Source organism: Ailuropoda melanoleuca, chromosome 2, assembly GCF_002007445.2.
Source record: "Ailuropoda melanoleuca isolate Jingjing chromosome 2, ASM200744v2, whole genome shotgun sequence".
Classification (NCBI taxonomy): domain Eukaryota; kingdom Metazoa; phylum Chordata; class Mammalia; order Carnivora; family Ursidae; genus Ailuropoda; species Ailuropoda melanoleuca.
The window spans coordinates 31,368,556-31,392,572 of record NC_048219.1 but is presented as its reverse complement, the minus strand read 5'-3'; the positions used below and the strand labels follow the sequence as shown (position 1 = coordinate 31,392,572).

General features: G+C 45.9%; 1 protein-coding gene across 1 annotated transcript in view; it reads right to left on the bottom strand.

Moving 5' to 3' along the window:
• Positions 1 to 24,017, bottom strand: part of C8A (complement C8 alpha chain) — a 62,975-nt gene that overhangs the window by 1,595 nt on the left and 37,363 nt on the right. The window contains exons 8-10 of the mRNA XM_002930328.4: positions 9,680 to 9,811; positions 8,389 to 8,546; positions 3,647 to 3,869 (exon numbers count right to left, since the gene is read on the bottom strand). Of these exons, the coding sequence (XP_002930374.1) occupies positions 3,647 to 3,869; positions 8,389 to 8,546; positions 9,680 to 9,811 (513 nt within the window). The remainder of the gene's footprint in view (positions 1 to 3,646; positions 3,870 to 8,388; positions 8,547 to 9,679; positions 9,812 to 24,017) is intronic.

Below are 24,017 nucleotides of genomic sequence, written 5' to 3'. Positions count from 1 at the left end.
GTTAGCGTATAAGAAGCAGCTCGGACTATCAGCAGGGAGGCCTGTTCCGTTGCCCTGGAGTGGTGCCCAATCTCTCCTTGGGGAGACGCCTGGTGTAGCCAACCAAGACCTCTGTGCTTGCCGGCTTACACTTAATTTGAAACTCTGGATGGAGTGAGAAGAGGCCACTGAGAGCCCATCTCATGAAATTGGACTGCGCAGTTCCATGGAAGATAGATAGATAGAGTACAGCGGGAAGGCACGCTCCTCCGGAAGAACGACACAGAGCCACCGGAGGCTGTGAAGAGCCCGGAGCACAGCCCGGCCAGGGAGTCATGGACAAGGGCCAGCCTGACAGCCCTGTAGACAGGCTTGCTGGGCTTTTGTGAGGGTTTGCAAATCAGACCCCCTCCAACTCTGATAGTGGGACCATAGTGGGTGACAGAGTCTCTGCACAGAGCATGAGAACCCACTGATCATGGGTTGCCTCTGGAAATCCAGTTCCTGCAGCCCCCTGGGCTGGGGCTGCTGCCTCCTACTGGCTCTGTGCCTTGGGGCAGACCCTCTCTTAGCCTGAGTTTTCACCTCTGTAAATGAAACAGCTGGACTAATCTGGTGGGGTTTTTCCATCACTTTTTCATTACTGTTTTTTCCCTCTTAAATGAAATCTTACATGAGCCCCAATATGGCAGCCAGATGAAAGTTAGGCTGTGTTATTTAAAGCTGGGGTGTCTGTCAGGTTTGCCCTGCTCCCCTGGGGCAGAGCCTAAGACTGCAAGTTTCTTTAGATCCCAGTGTGAATATCACTGGATTAGGTTATCTTCAGGTCCCTTCCAGCTCTGTAATTATACTCCCTGGTGGGACAGCCACAGCGGGCTTCTCTGTCTCTATTTTTCTCACTTCATGACTTGGTCCCCATAGGCCAAGGTTTGTAGGGAAAATCCTCAGGGAGCGATGTCAGTGGGTCTCCATGGTAGCTGACTTCCCAGTCTTAGATTTCCTTACCAAATTAATCTTTGTCAGGCTGAACTTCAGTCTGATGTCCCCAAGGCTACCTGATATCCACACGGTGCCTGTAACATGGTTAATGGAATACCTGTGTGCTCCCTGCAATTGACTGAATGTAATCTTGCAGGAAAAATGGGCTGTGAGGAGGAGGACCCATCCTCTGTGCCCTGCCACCACCCCTGGATCATTGGCATCATGTCCCCCTTCCCCAGGGCCCATTGTGTGCACATAGGTTTCAGCATGTCTGCGACTGAACCCAGCATTGGACCATTGAAGAGGCATAACTAGGTAACCCACACTCCCTATTCCTCTCTAGCTCTGTGGTCTTGTCCAGGGATCCAAGGGATCCAAGCAAGTCACTAGTACTGTGGGCCCATACCATAAGTGTAATTACTAAGGCAGGGCTCTTTAAGTCAGGTTAGACTGATAACCATGGTCTGGGATATACCTTCCCTTCCCACTCTCCCAAACAATAGTCAATGCAATCATCTCAGACCCTCTGCCCTCATTTCTGAAATTCCCTGACTCTTAGGATGTACATCAGTAGAATGTAAGTTAAGAGCTTGGGTCCTAGCATGGGTGTAACCCCCTGGGTCCAAATCCTGGCTCCGACCCTCCCCAGCTGGATGACTTTGGATGTCACCTTTCTCCTCCCCCAATTCCTCAGCTGTGGATTGGGGCTAATAACAGTGTTTACAACATTCTTGGGGAAGAGATGAGTTCATGCACAGGGAGTGTTGAGATAGTGCCTGGCACAGAATAAGGGTGAGTTATTCTTTCTGTTCACTGACCTATGGTCCCTCTGGAAAAGCTTCCTGGCCAATGGGGTGAATGAGGGCTGAAACCGAGTCCACACTCTGCTTGAAAAGTCAAGAAATCCCAGGGCCTAGGAGCTGGTCTGTATCAGCCCTGAGAAGTTTCTTTGTTTCTCCCCATTTACCCACCATCAGGCAGTGCCTTTATTCAGTTTACCTGAGGATACTGTGCCAATCTTTGCCCTGGTAATGAGTCTACCTGTTTTTTATTCTCTGTGTCCTCCTTCCTAAGGACCCTGGGATTCACTCACCATCTTGGCTCACCCTTCTCAGAATTCCTCCTACAGGATACAAGGCAGCTTATCGGGATTTAATTTGCACTCCCTTCAGCTAGCAAAGGAGGGATTTAGACAAGGTAGCAAACCAAGATAGACCCTTTGCCGGTAGAGCAATCTCTTCCTCTTACGTATTATGATGGAGCCTGCCATGTGTGTTAGCTGGTGTCACATCAACACAACCTGTGAGGAAGGTACTGATACCATCCCCATTTTTCAGGGGTTATTCAGATGAAACATTGGCAACATTGGTATTCAGAGGTCTATCTGCCACCAGAGCTCTGCCATCTTGCTTCCCGTCAAGAACTTCTCCCCCAGTGAGGGAATTATAACCCAGCATCAGCTCATTTTCAAACCAGGCTCCATCTACCATGGGCATCCCCAGTTCATTTTATTGACCTAAGAGTAGTACTTTAGAAAGACCTATCCAGATTTCCTTTTTATTTTTTTCCCCTTTACGTTATCTTCATTGCTCTTGCCAGTTAAGACCAATTTATACATTGGTTTGGCAGCCCATGTGTTTTTGCCATCATCCCATGTACAATATAAGCAGCTTTTTATGTGCAAAAAACTGAAAGCTTAGGGATTTGGGCTAAATTCTTGGGCTAGAGATTCTTGAAGCTCAGAGGAAACTTAAATGAGAGAGATGAGCCCCAGAAAAAAGAAATGGTTCGCCAGTGTCTCACGGGAAGTTAGTGGAGTACTGGGGCTCACATCCAGGTCCTCAGACTTGCTCATCTTTGAGGGATATAGATTTCTAATCCTTGTTTGGGAGCCTTCTTCCTTGGGACCAGTCAGTTCATGCTGTACCACAATACATTGAAACCTGACTTGCTCCAGCCCTTTTGAGTTTTGGTCATAACTCCTTGCAATGTAATGCCAACCATCTATTTAACTCTTGTCATGAGTTGAATTGTGGGCCCTCAAAAATGTATTCAAGTCCAAACACCTATCACCTGTAAATGTGACCTTATTTGGAAATAGGGTCTTTGCAGTTTACATCATATTAAAATGCAGTCATTATGGATTAGGGTGGGTCCTAATCCAACGACTAGCTTTCTTATAAGAAGAGAAAACAGAGATGAACACCATGTGAAGACAGGCAGAGATTGGAATGACACACCTACAAGCCAAGGAAAGCCAGCGATCACCAACAACCCCCAGAAAGGAGAGAGGCATAGAACAGGTCTACCTTTGGAGCCTCTGGAAGAAACCAACCTGGCCAATATGTCTGAATTTCGGACTTCTAACTTCCAGAAGCATCAGACAGTAAATTTCTGTTGCTTTAAGCCACCCAACTTGTAATTTGTTATGGCAACACTAGGAAAATAATATATCCCTCCAGAAATGAATTCTGTCCATACACACCTTGGCAAACAACAGATCTCATCTGAGAGAGGGTCTTGATGGCAAGGAGAAAGCAGAAGAACCATTAAAGCAGGGAGGGAGAGTCAGCCATAAAGCACGAGGTCACAGAAAGAAGAGGCTAGGAACCTTGAAGGTCCTTTCCGTGCTGGCCTCTCTGAGCTGGGCCGGGCTGGCAACTGAGTAAGGATGCATGGGACTTACCCTCTTGCTCCATTTGCTCGCAGGCGAAGCCCTTGCGACCCAGGGGGCACTGGCATCTGCAGCTGGTGCCCTCAAGGATGGGCTCCCCATTGTTGAAGCAGGGCCCACAGCGGCAGGCGTTGAATTCCATCAGGTACTGGTCCAAGGCCCGGTGCAGGTTCTGGCGTTTGGTCTCCAGGGGCCCCAGGGTCGTATGCCTCAGCACCTCATGGATGGGCTGCATCTGCGGGTGCAGAAAGAACAGAGAGCCCCTCCCTGGGCCTCCAGCTTCCCAGAGCCCAAGAACTGGCCATCAAGCCTCTGGAAGGCCTGCTACGTGCCAGGCACAGAACTAGGCACCCAACTCTATCCCATGTATCAGATCTTCACCGTCACTCAACCCCAGAGACTCCAAGTGTTTGAGTGACTCGCTCAGAGATCACATAATTAAGTGCAAGAGCTACTCTGGACGTGGGCCTGCTCAGCTCTGAAAGCTGTGGTCCCCCTATCCCAGAGAAGAGAGCTGAGCAGCAATCTATGCCAGCTCATCTGCTCCCGTCGGGCACTTTAGGAGGCAGGAAGAGGATAAAGTACGTGTATTTATGTGTTTTTTTTTTCTTGATCGCTAACCTTCAATGCAGGAATTATTAAAGTCCTTGATAGGTAGTTGTGTCGGCAGTGCTGAACACCCCAATTGGTATCAGCGTGGAGAGGTGCAGGGAAAGGGGTCATTTGCATTTGAGGCCACTGCCCATTCCAGGAATGACTATAACTCAGGGTTCCCCAACCTCAGCATGACTGCATTTCCAGCTGGATAATTCTTTTTTGGCAGGGGAGGGCAGTCCCGCACATTGTCGGATGCTTAGAAGTATCTCTGGCCTCTATCCACGAGGTGCTGGTAATAACTTCTGGTTGTGAAAACCAAACCCGTCTCCTGACGTTGCCACATGTCCCCTGGGGGCAGGGGGGGGGGGCGAAATCGATCAGTGGTTGGGAAACGGTAGATGTGGTAGAGAGCACTGAATCTGGAACCAGAAAATCTGGCTTCCGATTTCAGCCCTTCTAGTTCCAGCTGTGTGATCTGTCAGGTTGCACAGGGAGCCTGACTTCTTCAACTCTAAAATGAGAACAGTCCTCTTACCTTTCTGTGAGGATGAAGGCTGATAGATGGGAAAGGCCTTCACAGAGTAGAAGTTCAAAAAATGCTGCTCCCGTCCTAGTTCTGTGGTCTTTCCTGTCTGTCTCTGAACCTCAGCCTTGTTTTCTATAAAATGGGAATAATAGCCTACTTCCTAGAATTCTTATGAGGGTCTAAAGAAGTAATGAATGAGAGATACCACTGCAGACAGGAAGAACAATATAAAGTAAAGCACCATTTTTATTAGCTAAATGTGATGACGGGGGAAAAAGCCGAAATTCTTCAAATTGCATGTGCATATGGCCGTCTTCGGCATGCTTTTAAGGCTCTATATTTTAATGCACAGTCATACAATGAAAGCTCCTTTACAGATCTCTCATTTTATAGGACAGTAACGTGAGGACCTGAGATGAGAGTGATTTGCCAAGGTTACAGGGCAATTCAGAGATAGGACTGAGCCACACTCGGGCAATCTCACTGCGCCAGAGTCAGAAGTCAATAGAGGGCACTCACAATAGCCTTGAGGGGGTTCCTGGAAATGTGTACAGAAAGGCCCGTGACAGACAGACCTTGGCCTGTGGTCACAGGTTGCAGCGGAGGTCACCAGCTTGGTCATTTCAGGACTGGCTGGGCTGCCAGCCAAGGGCAGACGACCACTTACTGGAAGTTCAGAAAATCTGGCCCCATTGTTAGGAAGTCAGCACAGGATGGGCTGCCCTGTGACCCTGGTGAAAGATGACTCTTAATTCCAAGGGAGGTCGGGACCATTGGGCAACTTCCCGTGACCTTCCGGTGGGGCTTAGCACCCAGTCCCTTGCCTCTCATTCCTGAATCCCAGAACCCACAGGAAGTGGGTAGGGAGCATTCCTTGGGAAGGGCAGGTAGGGACTTAACGGAGGGAGGAGGGGTGGAGAAAAAGAATCTTAGGGCTTAAAAGGATATTGGCCATGGTTTTGTTCCCATTCTAAAGATAAGAAAACAGATTCAGAGAAGGCAAGTGGTATGATATTAGCAACATGATGCAACCTAGCACATAATAATATACAACATAGCACAGCATCATAACATAACATGATTCCTATATTCACTCAGTCTCCGTACCTGCCATAAATCAGCACTGCTCAGCTATGGGGACATGCAAGTGAGTAAGACATGGTTTCCGCTCTGAGCGTCAGGTTCCAAATAACCCCCTGGCTGGACTCCTTGTCCATTGTCTGTCTGTCTGTCTGTCTCTCTCCCCAGCGCTTCAAATCATCCTTCATATATCTGTAAGCAACCTTTTTTAAAACACAGCACTAGCTGTGTCACCTTCCTGCTCTGCCCCCTGACAGCACCTTAATGCACCAGATCCAAACTTCCCGGGGGGCGGGGAGCAGCCTGTATTGTGAAGAGATCACAGGTATTAGAGTCTGCCAGAGCTCAAGCTGGGCTCTGCCATTCACCAGCTACGGTATCTGGCCAGCTTCCTTAGCTTCCATCAACCTGTTTCTTCAGCTGACATTCACTAAGTACCCACTGCTCTCTCCCTAACCTTGTGATATAACATTTTATTATCCCCATGTTATAGACCAGGAAACTAGGGCTCAGAAAACAAAGTGACTTGCCCAAGGTTATACACTAAAAAGGTGGCGAGCCATGATCCAAATTATATCTTTCTCACCCCAAACCTAGGCTCTCTTTCCCTAAAGACAGTATTTGGCCTCCTCCAAATCATTAATACCAGACTTCCCCTTAGAAGCTTTGCTCATGGCAAACACAAAGTGCACCTCTTGCCCATGAAAGTTTATATATTGCTCCTGATATCAATTTTACACTTTTTGCCCAAATGACTAATAGCTTGATGATAGCAATTTTCAGACCCTATGTGAATTACAGGTGCGTGAAAATGGTCCCTTACTTATTGGAGAAGAAATGAGATCAGGGTTAATCCATCTGACCTCTTTCTTCATAGAGAGCAGGGTATTATAGTAGACTTTTAGGTTCAATTGTTGGTATATATTTTAAGAAGAGGAATGTATCCATACCTGGGATTTTAAATATATGTAGAAAATGGACAAGAGTCAAGAGAAAATGGGCAAGAAAACATTAGTTTATTTAAAAGCCCAAAATCCAACTCTTTCCTTAATGGACTACCCTTTCCTATGAATAGAAATAGTTTGACGACTGGCAGAACAATCCATTTCCTTTGCACTTTGAATACACTCTTACTGCCTTTGTGAGGTTAGAGATTTAGGGCAGGGTTTCTCAGCTTCAGCACTATTGATGTTTGAGGTCAGACATTTCTTTGTCGTGGGGGCTGTCCTGTGCCTTGGGAGATGTTTAGCAGCGCCAATGGTCTCTACTCCGTAGATGCCAGGAGCACCTTCCTAGCTGTGACAACCAAATACATCTCCAGAAGCTGCCAGATTTCGCCTGGGGAGCAAGGTATCTGCTCCCACTTCCCCCCATGGTTGAGAGCCATGGCTTTCAGGAAGGTGCTAGGGTAGAGGGAAGTGAGAACTGGTTATGAAGACTGAAGGTCTGAAATCCAGGCAGCCACATAGGAGCTCTGGGACTGTAGATGGCTCACTGGTGACCTGGAGCCTCAGGTCTGTAATCTTTTCCATGGTGAGACTCACATCTGGACCAGAGGTTCATTGTGATGAGGGAATGGGATCCCTTAGAGCAAAGGCAACAAATACAGCTTGGGACCACAGCTCATTCTTGCATGGCCTTTGAGCTAAGAATGGTATTACATTTGTAAAAGTTGGTTTAAAAAAAAAAAAGGAGGGGCGCCTGGGTAGCGCAGTTGTTAAGCGTCTGCCTTTGGCTCAGGGCGCGATCCCAGCGTTCTGGGATCGAGCCCCACATTAGGCCCCTCCGCTGGGAGCCTGCTTCTTCTTCTCCCACTCCCCCTGCTTGTGTTCCCTCTCTTGCTGGCTGTCTCTCTCTCAAATAAATAAAATCTTAAAAATATAAAATAAAATAAAAAATAAATAAATTTTAAAAAAAAGGAGAATTTGTATGACAGAGATTGTATGTGGCCCACAAAGCCAAAAATATTTACTATCAGCTCCTTTACAGAGAAAGTTTTCTTTTTTTTTTAAAAGATTTTATTTATTTATTTGACAGAGATAGAGACAGCCAGCGAGAGAGGGAACACAAGCAGGGGGAGTGGGAGAGGAAGAAGCAGGCTCATAGCAGAGGAGCCTGATGTGGGGCTCGAGCCCATAACGCTGGGATCACGCCCTGAGCCGAAGGCAGACACTTAACCACTGTGCCACCCAGGCGCCCCTACAGAGAAAGTTTTCTAACCCCCACTTGAACAAATGTGATTTTAAAGTCTTTTCTATACAAATGCAAGTTCCTATTTTTTAACGTGGCCTAATGCTGAAGAAATTCTGGGACTACTCGTGTCAAACTAGGCTCTGCCCAGATAGTAAGCTTCTGCTCCCTGTGGTCCTGTGGCCGGGTTTAAAGTCATGCACTCCCTACAGTCAGGCATGGGGAAGGCCACCAAATCAGTGTGCCGTTACATTTCATCTTGTTCTTTGATGGGCTCATAATAAGAAATATGAAATGATCTGGTCTGCTTCACTTTCATTCCTCATGGACGTGGAGTTTCTTCAAGTGCGAAAAGACTTACCTCAAAATCAATAACAACGGGATTATACTTTAATGACCTCCCCCAGGAACGATATGTAATGGTGCTTCTGTTCTGAGTCAAGCCACCGCCCCAGCCAGAACTGCCACCTCGCACCCGAGAAATGATGTCCACCACAGCCATGGCCAGCATGTCGCTTTCTGCCATCAAGAACATAACCGCATTAGTTCGTTTTCCAAAAAGCCAAACAAAGGACTGGTTGGCAAGCCCCACTAATGAGATCTGGGACAGAGTTTATGTGCTCCCCTTAGAGCTGTCTCCCATTCTACCTTGCTCAGTTAACTTGTAGGACAAAGCAGAAGAGAAGGACCAGAGCCTAGAAATAGACCCATCCTCTGAATTAGAGCAGACGCTGGGAGGACAGCCCAGCCCAGCATAGCAGAGGGAGAGGCTGGGAAAGTGGATGAGGATTCATTCGTGCATACATTTATTCATTCATCTGTCCAATGCCTGCTACCTGCCAGCTAGGCTCCATTCACTATCATAAGTGCTGTGACAGATGTCTCTACAGGGCTCAGAAGGGATATGGAGAAAGATCTACAGTAGAGGAGGGAGGGTGGTCAGGGTGAAAGGTGAGCTGTCTAGAAAAGTGAGTGAATTTTTGTAGGTAAATGGAGAGAGGAGGGAAGGGCATCACAGAGAAGAAGTCATTTGACTTAAGGCCCTAAGGCATTAGTAGCCTCACACAGTGGGAGTAACGTGAACCTATTTCATATCTACCTCTTCCACCGTTCTGTAAGCTGTTTCATTATCCCTGCATCCTCTTTGTCTCCTGAAAGCAAATACCCAATGCATTTGATGAATGAATGCATGCATGAGTACTCACACTGACTTATTCAGGAAATGCCACAGAATATCTGTGTACGGTCTTTCTCTAATAATTGTTCTTTGACCTCGGTAACTATATTCTCTCTCTCGGAAGACTCGTCTCCTCCCTCTGGACTGTAACCTGAGGGGCCTTCATCTCAGCAGTCAACTACCCAGTTCTGTCTACACATTCCTTTCATCTCAGTTCTTTCTTAGATCTTTGTCTAGTGTTTGAAATCTGGGAGGGGGCACTTTCCCAAATCATGTGTTTCTAAAGTGATCTCAGCCCATGGTGAATTCAAATTAGAACCACAACTGGTCATTGGTTTGGGGTATTTAGCACCCATACAGCATGACCATTGACTGAAATGGAATCAACTGAGGGGGAAAATCGTGTTCATGCCCGGAGTGTGCGTCCAAGGAAAAGTCTAGCTTCTCTTTGGGAGACCCATTACTCAATACTTACTAGTATCGCCACCTCCAGACTTTTTACAATGATCCCCTGATAACTTTCCTCCAATTGTTATGCTCTCTGAATAGTCATATTCAATGCCTACCAAACCTCCAAAGCATGACTTGATATCTCTGCTGGTAATACCTGCAACAGGGAGAGAGACACACACAGAATGCTGAGATGCTTCAAGACAGTGACTGTGGAACAACAAACTCACAGCAGTGGTAGCTAGCTTCGGCTTTGGAGTCTAAGAGATCTGGGTTGAGATCCCAGTCCTTTGACCCAATTTCAGTGTTCTCTTCTGTGTGGTTCAAACCCAAATAATTCTGAAAATGAGAAGGAAGGTGTACTGCACTGCTAGTTGCTCCGAAGTGCTAGCTCCCTTTCCTTTGCACGTTCTGATGAGGGATTCTGCCTCACCCATCTCCGCATACCCCTGAGCCTCGCACAGTACCTGGCTCGTGATTGGCGCCATTTTCACTCCGCCATTTTGCACACATTGCCCCTTCCTCTCTCCCCTTTCACCATTGTTCCAAAGCCTCCTCAAGCTCAAGTTCAAGTGCCATGTCCTCCACGAAGCAGACTTGGATCAGAACACTTGAACTTCCTTCAGAGCTACCAGCGTGCTTGGTTCAGCAGGAATGATCGTGTTTGTGCAGTTCTTTTCACCCAGGTCCTCTTTGTGGCCCGGAGAGGCCAGAGTGCTATTGGAAGATGGATAGGTCTCCATGGGGGGTCTGCCTGCCTTCTGGCCCCGTGATCACTTAGTCCCGCATTAGCTGTCCCTATGTTTGTCCACATCTGGGGACCCATGGAGGAGCCTGCATCTTGTAGATGAGGAGCGTAATTTCCAAAGCAGTGAAGTCATTTTGTCCCAACCGCTCACTCTGTAAGTGAACAGAGCTGGGTTTCCAGCCCTTCATTGGGCTGGAAAGGTAAGACTAGAAAAGTGGACTAGAGCGAGGTACTGACCATTGCTACAGAGTCCAGCTTTATCTGTGGCTCAGGTTTTCCGAAGGTTGTGAACTAGAGTTTGTACTTTTGGAATATCATTACCTTTTTTAAAATTTAAATTCAATTAGCCAACACATAGTACCTCATTAGTTTCAGATGCAGTGTTCAACAATTCATCAGTTGCCTACAATACCCAGTGCTCATCACATCTCGTGCCTTCCTTAATGCCCATCACCTAGTTACCTCACCCCCCCACCCACCTCCCTTCAGCAACTCCGTTTATTTCCCATAGTTAAGAGTCTCTCATGGTTTGTCTATCTCTCTCTCTCTGATTTCTTCCCATCCAGGTTCTCCTCCCTTCCCTTATGGTATTCTGTGCTGTTTCTTAAGTTCCAAAAATGAGTGAAACCATATGATCATTGTCTTTCTCTGATTGACTTTTTTCACTCAGCATAATACCCTCCAGTTCCATCCATGTCAGTGTAAACAGTAAGTATGCATCATTTCTGATGGCTGAGTAATATTCCATTGTATACGTGGACCACATCTTCTTTATCCATTCATCTGTCAAAGGGCATCTTGGCTCCTTCTACAGTTTAGCTATTCTGGACAGTGCTGCTGTGAACACTGGGGTGCATATGGCCCTTCTCTTCACTACATCTGTATCCTTGGGGTACATACCTAGTAGTGCAATTGCTGGATCATAGGGTAGCTCTATTTTTAACTTTTAGAGGAACCTAAATCCAGAGTGGCTGCACCAGCTTACATTTCCACCAACAGTGTGAGGGTTCCCCTTTCTCTGCATCCTCGCCAACATTCATTGTTACCTCTCTTGTTCATTTTAGCCATTCTGATTGGTGGGAGGTACTTTTAACTTTAACTATACAATAATTATTACCAGTCCTTGTATTATTATGGCAACCACAAAGGAAAAATAATTGCAGTCAGCTATTTGATTAAGGATTAGATTTAATATTTTCAAGGGAGTATCGAGCAACCAAGTTTACTTGCCTGCGTCCCCATCAAACTACAAACTCTGTGGGGTCAAAAACTTATGCCTTATTCACTACTCTCTTGTCAGCATGGCAGCTCAGTGGCTGCTGTGGAGGAGGCACTCAGGAACCATTTTTAGAATAAGTGGTTGATGAATGAAACAAGTGAGCAAATAAATATACACCAGGAGTCCTGTGGTACGGGCTTCTGACAGAAACAAATCTCAGAAGTCAGGAATCCTGAATTCCAATTCCAGTCACTTGGATAAATGGATGAAGAGGTTATGGTGTGTGTGAGTATATGTATGTGTAGGTGTGCGTGACTGTTTTATATATATATATATATATACACGTATATGATTATTCAGCCTTAAAAAAGAGGGATCCTGCCGTTTGCAACAGTGTGGATGAACCTGGAGGACATCCTGCTACAGGAAGTAAGCCAGACACAAAAAGAAAAAAGTGGCATGATCTCACTTATAAGTAGCCTCCAAAAAATCCAAGTAAATATCTGGAAGCAAAGAGTAGAAAGGTGGTTGCCAGGGGTGCAGAGGTGGGGGAAGTGGGCAGATGCTGGGCAAACGGCACAAAGTTGCAGGTCTGTAGGCTGAGCAAGCAGGGACCTGTAACGTGCCACCCGATGACTACAGTCCCTCCTGTCGCATGGAGAACTGAACATTCGTAAAGAGAGTAGCTTCCAGGGGCTCTCATCCCATACACGAAGGAAAGGGAACTATGTGAGAAGCTATGTTAATTAGCTTCACTGTAGTAATCATTTCCCTTTGTATACGTACATCAAGTCATCATGCTTATGCCTTAACTGTGTACCCATGTTATGGTTTTAAAAAGTAAAACTCAACAAATCCCAGTCACAGGCACCCTGTATGAGCAGAGAAAAGGCCTGTGGTCACACTGGGCTGCAGTTCCCTGATTGCGGAGAGAGGGGCTGGATTTGTCTGTCTCCAGGCCCCCCAGAGCCTCAGCCTTCCCACCGTGGTGGCTGCGTGTGTGGGTTTCTGAATCACTCCCGAGCTGGGAGCGCCTGGGAGGCGCGACGCTGTGAGGCTGTGAGCACCAGGGCTTCTCCTGCCACTTCTGTTCGAGTACTTTGAATTGTTAATGCATTACTAATTGAGGAAGATTTAGCATATTTAATTGTTTTGATTAAAAAATGCTTCACTGGTGATAAACAAAAGTGGGGAGAAGGCATTCACAGGCAGAAGCCAGAGTGATTACAAGGGGAATGGTGGTGGAGGGCTGCCGGCTTACGGTGACAGGGCAGGCTGATTACAGGGGTGCGGGGTGGCTGGAGGGCGCCTGCAGAGCCCTTATGCTCTTGCGGGGTCTGCCACAGCATGTCATGTGCAGCAGGGGGAGGAGAATTCTAGTTCGATTTGAGCAGCACCGCTCGGGCTGCAAAGATTTGCCTTCCAAGGACACCAAAGTAGGGTACCAGCCAGCAAGGGAAAGTCTGTGACTTCAGATGTCAGAGCTGAAAGCACCCTTGGACACCCACCCCGCCCTTCTCATTCATAGTTGAGATGCCCTCGGTTTGTACGGGTGAATTATCTTGCCTAAGGTCATACAGCTAAGAAATGGTGAAGCTGAGATTCAAACTCAAGCCTATCTCGCTTAGAAGCCTGTGGTTTTTTCATTAATTCCAGTTATCACATTGGACTGAAGAATTCTGCTCTCAGAGAGAAAAATTTAGTAATTTTGTGTGTACCATCCCCATCACACTGTGAATTAAATAGGAATATGATGCAAATGTGAGTAAGTAAGGTCTTGTCCTGAGAAGCTAGCAGGTTTGGGACAATATGCTAAACAAAAACTAAGGTGTATCCGGAGAGTTGCATGTTTCAATATAGGAGGGTTAGAAGAGGAGTCTCTCATCAGAAGCTGTAGGGGAGGCCAAATCAGAGCTGTGTGCTGAGCACCCCTGGGAAACCAAGACCAGTAAGCTGGGGCAGGGAAGGGGGTGCAGAGGAGGTCAAACGTAGTGGCAAAATCCAACACTTGAAACTGGTATTGGAAGCCAAGACACAGAACCAGACACATCTTGCTTCCATCAAGTAAAGAGCAGGGGAGGGAGAGGGGAGAGAGAGCAGAGAAAGGTCTGGAGCAACTGTGTGGCACTTGCTCAGGTGGGTGTGTTGTATGGGTGGTAGACTGCCTACACAGCTGACCTTTGAACAACACGGGGGTTCACGGCGCTGACCCTCCACACAGTTGAAATCCAAGTATAGCTTTTGACTCCCCCAAAACTTAACTACTGTTGACGGGAGTCCTTACAGTTAACATAAACAGTTGATAGATACATATTTTATATATTATATGTCTTATATACTGTATTCTGACAACAAAGTAAGCTAGAGAAAAGAAACTTATTATGAAATCATAAGAGAAAATATATTTACTGCACTGTATTTATAGAAAAAAATCCACATATAAGTGGACCCACACATTTCAAATCCATGTTGTTCATAGGTCACCTGTATTTATAGAACCAAAGAATGATCTGCCATGGCTCCACCCCAACCCATCAAGGCTGGACTCCTTAGATGTCAGCTTTGGAATATCATACTGGTATTTGTTTGGAGGTCTTGAGCTCAGTGAATTCTGAAGTTGATGTTTCCCAAACCTGGTTACACAGTGAGATCATCTGGAGTGCTTATTAAAAAGACACGTTCCTGGGGCGCCTGGGTGGCGCAGCCGTCAAGCGTCTGCCTTCGGCTCAGGGAGTGATCCCAGCTTTCTGGGATCGAGCCCCATGTCAGGCTCCTCTGCTGGGAGCCTGCTTCTTCCTCTCCCACTCCCCCTGCTTGTGTTCCCTCTCTCGGTGGCTGTCTCTCTCTGTCAAATAAATAAATAAAATCTTTTTAAAAAAATACACATTCCTGTGTCCCACCTCTATCAGTTCTAATTCTGTATTTCTGAGTCACCAGCCATCTGCATTTAAACAGACAACCCAGATGATTCCTCGTCAGTGCTTCTGGGACCAGATATTGAGTAGCATGGTACTACGGAGAACTCCAGAGGCCTGTCACAGAGCACTGGCCTCTGCCCTCTCTCAGTCAATGCTTTTGTCAATGCCTTGGATATGGACTTAGCAGCCAGGCTCATCATATCCACCCAAAAGAAGTAACTAGGAAAAGCCAAGGATCATTCAGATAAAGAATCAGGATTCAAAAAGCCCTCAGAAGGTTTGGAAGGATAGACAGACCAAGCATGGCAAAATGAGGCTCATTTGGGAAAGCCGTAACCTCCTTCCCTGGGGAGAAAATACATGCACGAGCACAGTAGGAAATGGGCACAGCTTAGAAAGCAAGAGAAAAGGCTGTGGAGTTTTGGATAACTTCGAGCTCAGGAAGACAATGAAGCCAGGTGAAAAACCAGGGGAAAATTATAATCAATAAAGTAAAGGAAGAGTTAATCTCACTCTCTCTGTGTAGCTTAGAGAAACCCAGAATCTGGGGTCCACATTTTTAAAAGGAAATAAGAAAAAAGGACTTTGACTCATCATTGTTTAGCCTTAAAAAAAGAAGGAAATCCTTCATATGCAACAACATAGGTGAATGTGGAGGACATTACGCTAGATGAAATAATCACGGAAGGACAAACCAGCACGATTCCAGTTATATGAAGTATTAAAGATAACCCAACTATCAGAGTGTAGAATGGCAATTTGCGGGAGGTGGGAGAGGGGAAATGAGTAGTGGCTAATCAATGGGCATAATGTCTCCATTACGTCAGTTCTAGAGATCTGTTGTCCAACATTGTCTCTACAGTTAAAAAGACTGTATTGTACACTTACAAATTTGTGAAAAGAGTAGATTTCGCGTCAAAAAAAGATTATTTGAGAGAGAGAGCACATGCAAGCAGGGGGAGGGGACGGGGGAGAGGCGGAGAGAGAATCTCAAGCGGATGCCCCACAGAGTGCGGAGCCCTAAGCAGGGCTTGATCCTAGGACTCTGAGTTCACAACCTGAGTTGAAACCAAGACTTGGATGCATAACCAAATTTGCCACCCAGGCACCCCTAATGTTAAGTGTTCTTATCACAATAAAACTAGAGTGAGAAAAGCAAGTAGGGAATGATTGGAGAAGAGTAGCATGGGGGTGAAGAAATTCAAACCATATCCTTTGGGAATGTTTGAAGGGATGGGGGATGTTCACCTGAGAAAAAGAGGAAAGATCTCTCTCTAAGAGAGATCAGTGGAACTAGACTCAGCTCTCCAGAGGGTTGTCTTGAGGAAGAGGAATGAGGCTTACTTGTGTGGTTGCAAGGGCAAGAACTAGGACCCAAAGGGCAGAAGCTATAGGAAGACAGATTTAAGCTCAACATAAGATAAATCATCCTGATGGTCACAGGCCAAGGAGATCTGAGTTGTTTCATAAGGGCAGTGAGCTCCCCATACTGGAAGGGTACCAAGCAGAGGCTGACTATTTGCCTATAAGCACAGTGGAAGGGTTTGAAGAGTTGATCCATGGTCTTTTAAGGTTTTTTCTAAAGCCACGATTCTGAAACTTTAAGAACACACCAGAACACCTGAAGAATATTTGAAACAAGTGTGATAAGTGCTTAATAATGTCTGAATGTGTGCCAAACATTTGGGAAATAAGGACTAAAGACCATTTGCTCTCCGTGAGTTCACAGGCAAGTGTGAAGAAATGGAAGGGAATGAAACTGCCCTGTGCGAGGAGAGCTGTGAAAGAGGCCAGCAGAGTTGGGGGAGTCTTCCTTGGAAGTCAGATAAAGGATATGAGAGGCAAGTCTGAAAAGATGAGTAGGGATTAGCCAGACAAAGCAGATGCTGGGAGCAGAGGGAGACCATGTGGAGGCCTTGTGTCCCTAGCAGCAAGATTCTGCTCAGAAAGCCCAACCTGACCTACACTCAAAAGTAGAAAAGAGGGAGATGCCAATCAGTGGAAGGAGTACTGGGAGCCTCCGGGTTCCTTCCCACTCTAGCCTAAACCCGAGAAGAGCTGTTGGGTTGCCCACCTGGTAGGCCAGGAGCCCAGAGGACATGTCTCTGCCCACCATGTCTGGTGCTTCTTTCCCACCTGGTCTTGGCGAGGTGTTGAGAGCTGTTCTCGCGCCTCTTTGGAGAGGCCGGATCAATGTGACTTGGAGGCAGAACCAAGCAGTTTGACTTCTGAGGCGCCAGAACGCAGCAAGTCTGTCACTCCTCAGATGAAAAGCATCAGGTGGAAAATAGCAGGTGTAATACATTATTTATCTCTTTGCAACAAACAAATGCCATTCGGGTTGCTGTGATCTGACTGCTGTGTTGTTTTGCTATGTTGGTTGCCCCCAAAGATAGCTTCAGAAGGAAAGGAAAGACTCACATAGGCTATTTCGTGCCATAACATTGGAAAAGATGATTGTTTAGCTGGGAAGTGTAGACTAACTTTACCTGCCCCCTCTGTGCTGTTGTTTATCCATTGAAACTGATGCTTCTTCTCCACTGCCTGAGAACAATAGTATAAGTAGCTCTATGCCTTTCATATGCTGTTTCCTCTCCCACTCAATTCTAGAAAGCCTTTCTTCTCTCCCAAGGGCCCAAGTCTGTGTCTCCATGGAATCCTTGTGTGTCCCCCAGGGTATCCCTGTGCTTCTCTCCAGCATGGTATTTAGCATACTCTAACAATTGTCAGTTTCTTGGTCTGTTCTTCCAATTATCCTGCAAACTTATAAAATTGTCTCTTGGGTTTACAGGTCTTGGCACAGAGCCTGGCATGTGACAAGCCCCCAGGAGTGCTCAGGGATGGGCTGATTCCAACCAATCTAGACAATGCCTCTAAAATGTTTTGTAGTCCCAGATCTCCTTTTGGTTGATGATACAAATCACATCTTTGTAATATGTCACACCTGATTAAGAGATGATATCTTATAAAGCACTTTCGTCTGCATTCTCTCATTGGAGGCTCACAACAATCTTAGGGAGCCAGGAGGATTTATCTATTTTGTAGGCTCAGTGGTTAGAAAAAGCAGTAATAGGGGCGCCTGGGTGGCACAGTGGTTAAGCATCTGCCTTCGGCTCAGGGCGTGATCCCGGCGTTATGGGATCGAGCCCCACATCAGGCTCCTCTGCTATGAGCCTGCTTCTTCCTCTCCCACTCCCCTGCTTGTGTTCCCTCTCTCGCTGGCTGTCTCTATCTCTGTCAAATAAATAAATAAAATCTTTAAATAAAATAAAATAAAATAAAATAAAATGGGAGTGATAGTTTCCACACATGGGTCCCTAAAAACAGTGTTTGACACAATCCAGTGTTCAACAAATCTTAGCTGTTAGTAAGTCTCTTGCCCAAAATGCCCTAACACACAGGCCCAAGAGTCAGGGTTCGATGTGTGGTGTGTTACACCCAAAGGCAGTGCGTGCTTCTTTGCGGCACATCAGTGTTAACAGTGCAGGGAAATGCGTCTCGTGTGACACAAGGAACAGCGGCCTTCCCAAGCTCCTGGTTCCATGATCACCTCGTTCCACAAAGTGGCTCCCAATGGGCAATGCTGGGACAGCAGTCTCAGGTCTCCCTCCTGACTGGTAACAGGTGTCTGCAGGGACTCTGGCCCTTCTAGATAGATGATTTTGGCCGAACACACACACACACACACACACACACACACACACACACACACAGATTATATATATATATATATGAGGCAGTATAGCTGAGGGGGCTGATGTGGCCATGACAAGAGTCAGAATAGCAGAGATCCTCAGTCTTTCTGGAATGGAGACTGCCTGAGCTAAAAATCACCTCTGCACACTTACTATCTGTGTGCGACAGTGTTCTCATCGACGGGTGGCGGCTTTCATGGTGTCTACCTCACATGGTTGTCTGGGGTGGTGAAGGGAGTTAAGCTGTAGTGTGTACAATGCTCGGGATGGAGCCTGGCTCAGAACCAGCAAAACCAGCAATAATGGTCAAGTGTTACTGTTATTTCTACTGCCACGAATGTTACAGCATACATGGACTGAGCTAGTGGTCCCTGATGCTGAGCCTGGAAAATCAGGGAACGACGGAGGCCGAGGAGTTTGTCAAAACAGATTTTTTTTAACAGATTTTATTTATTTATGTGACAGAGGGAGAGAAAGCACACAAGCAGGGGGAGAGGCAGAGGGAGAAGCAGGATTCCCCACTGAGCAGGGAGCCCGATGCAGGGCTCAGTCCCCGGACCCCGAGATCATGACCTGACCGGAGGCAGATGCTTAACCAACTGAGCCACTGAGGCACCCCCCAAAATAGATTTTCTTAATCCACGTTTCTGTAGTGGGCCACGAATGAGTGAAGATTGAGAAAAAACCGACATTTGGTAAGTACATATTATGTGCTGGGTAAAGCCTTCCCATGTGCTATCTCATTTCATATTCACACATCTCTTCACAACAAGTACAATCATTCCCATTTTTGAGACTAGTAAACAGAGGCTTAAACCGTTTAAGTCACTTGCCCAAAATTATACAATAAGTAAGTAGAACGGGGATTGAACCAAGGTCTGTGTCAAAAGCCCATCTCCTCCATGCCACATTATGTCACCTATGGGAAAGAGGCTAAGAGTGGCTCTGGGGGTAATTTTGACATCATCACCCCTTTTTCTCCTTAAAGGCTGGGGCTATTTCAGTGACAGAGGTGGCAATTCAAAATCAGGGCAAGATCAGGAGAATGGTGCCTGAGAGTGTCTCAGTTCCATGTATATGCAAATGACTTAGGGGGCATGGGGACAAAGCCAAGACACCAGGAGTCTGTCAGTCAATCAATACCATCCATCACTCTGAAGCCTGGTTGTCATGGTAACTGGGGATAAAGCCTGGAGCCCCTTAGAATCTAGTGCCTGTCTGTTCAGGGTGACTGGTTAGTTAGCAGGCACAGCAAAAGACCCTCTGGGCCAGGCCAGACTGCTTAGTAAATATAAGACCTTTCGCAATCAGATTCCTGCCCAGCTTACCCTCTGCACTGTCCAATCCAGCCCAGACTCTTTAGGAATCTACTCCGACTCTGCAGAGTGTAGGAAAGCTCCCGAGGAGGCCCAGCAGAGATGGGCTTGGATTTTGAGCCTCTCTTGCTAGGAAGACACCGAGCCCCTTCTGTGGACCAGCCGCAGCCTATGCGCAAGACTCTGGGAACACATCATTAACAAGGTGCGTGATGGAGACAGGCAGCTGCAAATTGTGCTCTATCAAGCTAAATCCCAGGTGCACTGAAGCACCTAAGAAGGCTCCCAACCCAAAACTATGGAGACAGAAAAGCTGCCTGGAAGGGTCCTATCTAAGCAGAGACCAAGGATGAATAAGCACTAACCAGGTGAAGAAGACAGCGTATAGGGAGGGAAGCAGAAATCCAGGTAGAAGAAACAGCACGTCCCTTCTTACAAAGCCCTAGGGAGAAAAGGGGTAGGATTAAGTTGAGGGACCAGCAAAAGCACAGTACAGCACAGCCCAATGCTGAGTAATGGGGCTAGAGGGCTGAGCAGGGCCAGAGCATGCTCCCTTGAATGCTTGCCATCTTATCCAGGGCCAGGAACACTCCTGTTCTCAATGGTCACCTTCGCTTGGCTCCAGCAACTTGCCATGCTGCAAATTGTCATCCTCTCTGTGGCTCTCTGGAGGCCAACACTGACTCCATTTCCAGGTTACTGATGTTATCACTCTTCCTGCCATAACTCAGCCACAGGATTTCTCTCATTAATGCACTGGCCTCGGGGGCAAGCCCTCCGCAACAGAGTGTGGCCTTCAGGTGAACCTGAACACTTGTCTCCTACCACTTACTCTCGCCCATTTGCTGCTTCAGCCACGCTCATGAGACTCCCTCCACCCAAAAACCCTAGCTCCCTTTTCCATTAGGCAAGCTCCTACTCCTAATTTTTGGAAGTTCAAGTTTGAATGTCTTTGGAGTCTAGAAAAGGAGAGGGTAGGAAAGGGTGGGTTGCTCCCTCCCTTGTGCATCTACCGTATTTATTTCTATTTGAGCATTTTCACATTGTATTATTCTTAGTCCCCAACTCACTGCACATTTCTCCAGGGCATGGAGCTGTGTGTTTCATCACTTTGTCCCTGGAGATCATGGGTTCTCATTGGCTGGATGAGTGGTTGGAAGGATGAATGGAGGGAGGGAGGGAAGGAGGGAGGGATGCAGATTAGATTAGGAAAAGGGTTCTCCTCAGAGAGTAAGTGTTTCCTGCCTCTTATTTTGGGTAACAAGGAAAAATGTTGTTTTCTACTCAGCACCTTCCTGAAAGGGAATTATAAGCAAGCAACAGCAATAATATATAAATGTGATGGAAAAAATGAGAATTCGAGGGACTTAAATTACACATTCATCCTATCGCCATGACTCCCCATACACAGCTTAATCATCTAGGCTGCCTTTGTCTCATTCTCTTAAAGGAATAAAAATGCACAGCCCACTTTCCCTCATTCCCCCATTCTGCTGCCTCTGACAGACATCACTAATTGATCATAGCACTGTCGGGCTGAGTGTTTGTCCTGTGTCGTAATCCTGCTAGCATTTGCTATTGAAGCCAGCTGATATTATTTGCTTAGACCCTTTTTCTGGTCATCAAGGCTCTGAGGCTCACCTCTTTGAGTGCCCTCAAGTGCCAGCACACCGCGCTTGTTCCCAGCCCTGTGACTGTACCTAAGCTCAGAACAGACTACCTCGAGCTGGGCAATGTAACCCTTCACAATTCTGCCAGTAACAGTTCCTGATCAGCAAATCAAACTGATCCAAAACTGCATTTAAGAAAGTGTATTGAGTATAAACCTCCCTTAGTCATTTTTAAAACCTGATTTAACCACTTTCAAAGCTATCACAATCTGTTTGATGTTTTTTAAAAAGGAGAGAAGTGAAAAAATAAAAATAAAAAAGTAAATGAAATAAAATATCCAGATGGACCCCAAGAAGCATAGAGCTGGGAATTAGAAGTCCTCATGTCAAACATCATCTTGCTCCTAGCCAGTGGTTTCAGCTTGGACATGGCATTCTACTTTTCAGTGCCTGGTTTTCCTTGTTTGTGAAATGGGAACAGGCATAAGACAGCTCAAAGCATAGCTGGGAGGCTTGAGTGAGATGATATTCATGGAAGCACTCAGCACTGCCGGCCACAGAGCTCAGTTAGAACTCCCATCTTTCATTGCCATTTGGATAAACTGTTTCATTAGATGAGACTTCCCAGGCCTGTCTTGGCAGTGATTACTTACATCTCCCTCTAGGTTTCTACCTTGTCTGCCTTCCTGGGATGCTCAATTTTATAGGTTGGTTTGACTGGCCCGTGGTTGTGTCCCCATATTGCGTTGAACATTATTCTGAGTGTTTCTGGGAAGGTATTTTTGGTGAGATCAAAAAGCAGATTGTTCTCCCTAATGTGGGTGGGCCTCACCCAATCAGTAGACGTCCCAAACAGAACAAAAATGCTGAACCTCTCCTGAGTAAGAAAGGATTCTTGCTGTCTGATTGCCTTCAAGCTGGGACTTCAGCTTTTTTCCTGCCTATGACTCATACTGAAACATCAGCTCCTCCTGGGTCTCAAGCCTGCCAACCTTTGGACTAGAACTAAACCATCAGCTCTCCTGGGTCTTCAGCTTGCCAATCACAAATCTAGGGACTTGTCAGACCCCATAATTGTGTGAGCCAATTCCTTAGAATAAAGCTGTATATCTTATTGGTTCTCTGAAACCAGTTAGTTAGAACCTCAACTAATATACCTCCTAATGCCTTCCTTATGGCTACTGATTATTTTTCCTTTGTTTAAAGTAATGAGATACGTATCTATAGTCAGTGGAACATACTAGATGGTATTTTTAATGCTTTTTTTTTTTTTTACTACCCTGAAAACTAAGCAATACACTTGACTCCATGATCCAGGCCACACACATCCGGATAAAATAAGTTTCAATATTTCATCATACTTTGATGCACTCTGATATTTTCCATCCTATTTTATTCTATTTCATTTTATTAAATGCTGATCATGACCCACTAACTTTCTTTTACAATCTACTAATGGACTATGACCTGCAGTTTGAAAAATCCTTCAAAAAACATCTCTGAGACATTATATCATGTCGGTTAATAACACAGGTTCTTGGGTTTGACTCCTGGCTCCACCAGATAATAATAGCACCATGACCTTGGGCAAGTTATTTAACATCACTGAGCTTCAGTTCTTAATTTGTAAATTGGGGGTTATAGTATCTTCATCCCAGGTCTTTCTTGAGGATTAAATGAGATAGTACATTTAAAGCGTTTGACTCAGTGTCTGCCGCATAGTGAAATGCTCAGTAAATGTTGACTGGCCACCTCTGCTACAGCCTAAGCCTCTGATATACAGTATCAGAATGAATGATAGAATGTGTGAGAAAAAGTTGGGGGGATAAATACTTGGACAGTCTACAAACTACATCAGAAGATGTTGATTCAGTACTGACTGAATCCTGTTGAGTGATTCACTTAGGCGTTTTGGACCTCAGCTTTCTCTCTAGAAAATTGAGGAGAATACTAACATACCTCCTCGTAAGATATTAGGAAGATTATCTGTAATATTAGATGTGACTATGTTCGACTTTACCAATATTAGGAGTTACTATATGTAAATATATTTTATTTAAAACCAAATATTTCAGGTAGCTCTAAGTACAGTGAAGTTTGAAAATTAATGCATTTTACGTGGTAACCAATTTGGTTGTCCACACAATAAATCATTCCTGACAATAATGAGATGATTATGACAAAGAGAAACCCCATTACTTCTATGCACCCTCAATGAGAGGAACCATGTTGGTATCTAGACAGTGCTTACTATGCTTGTGTGCTTTAATACATGTTTGTTGAATGAAAAGCTAAAGGAATGAGTCAGTAAAGGAAGGGAAGGGGCAGGGAGGAAGAACATGTGAAATTATAATTGACATCAACTTTAGTGCTCACTTTGGCATCACATATACTAAAATTGACATTAACCTTAGTGAGTTTTAATTGTGTTTCTGTAGCTTTTTCTACCCTGTGAGTTAGGTGGTAGACCAGCTGGTCCAGGGCCCCTAGCTGGAAGGTGATGATCAATGACAGGCAGAATGTATTGTGCTCTTGCTGGAAGGGTCTTTCCCAGGGTCACTGTTATCTGGCATCCATCAAGGGGAGGAATGATGGAACACAAGCACTGATTTGGGCAGAGTTGTTAACACTTTGAAAGATAGTGATGAGAATTCAAAGTGATCTTGATGAATGGGAGAAGCAGTCCCTCCAAAACCGGATGGAGTTCCAGGGACAGAAATGAATGACCTTGATCAAAAAAATGGGCAGGTGGAAGAGAAGGCATGATTGCTGAGGCTCCAAGCCTACAGCAAAAGCATCGGCCACTGCACGCTGGACACAATGATAATGATTTCCTTTCTATTTGAACTGCGTTTCA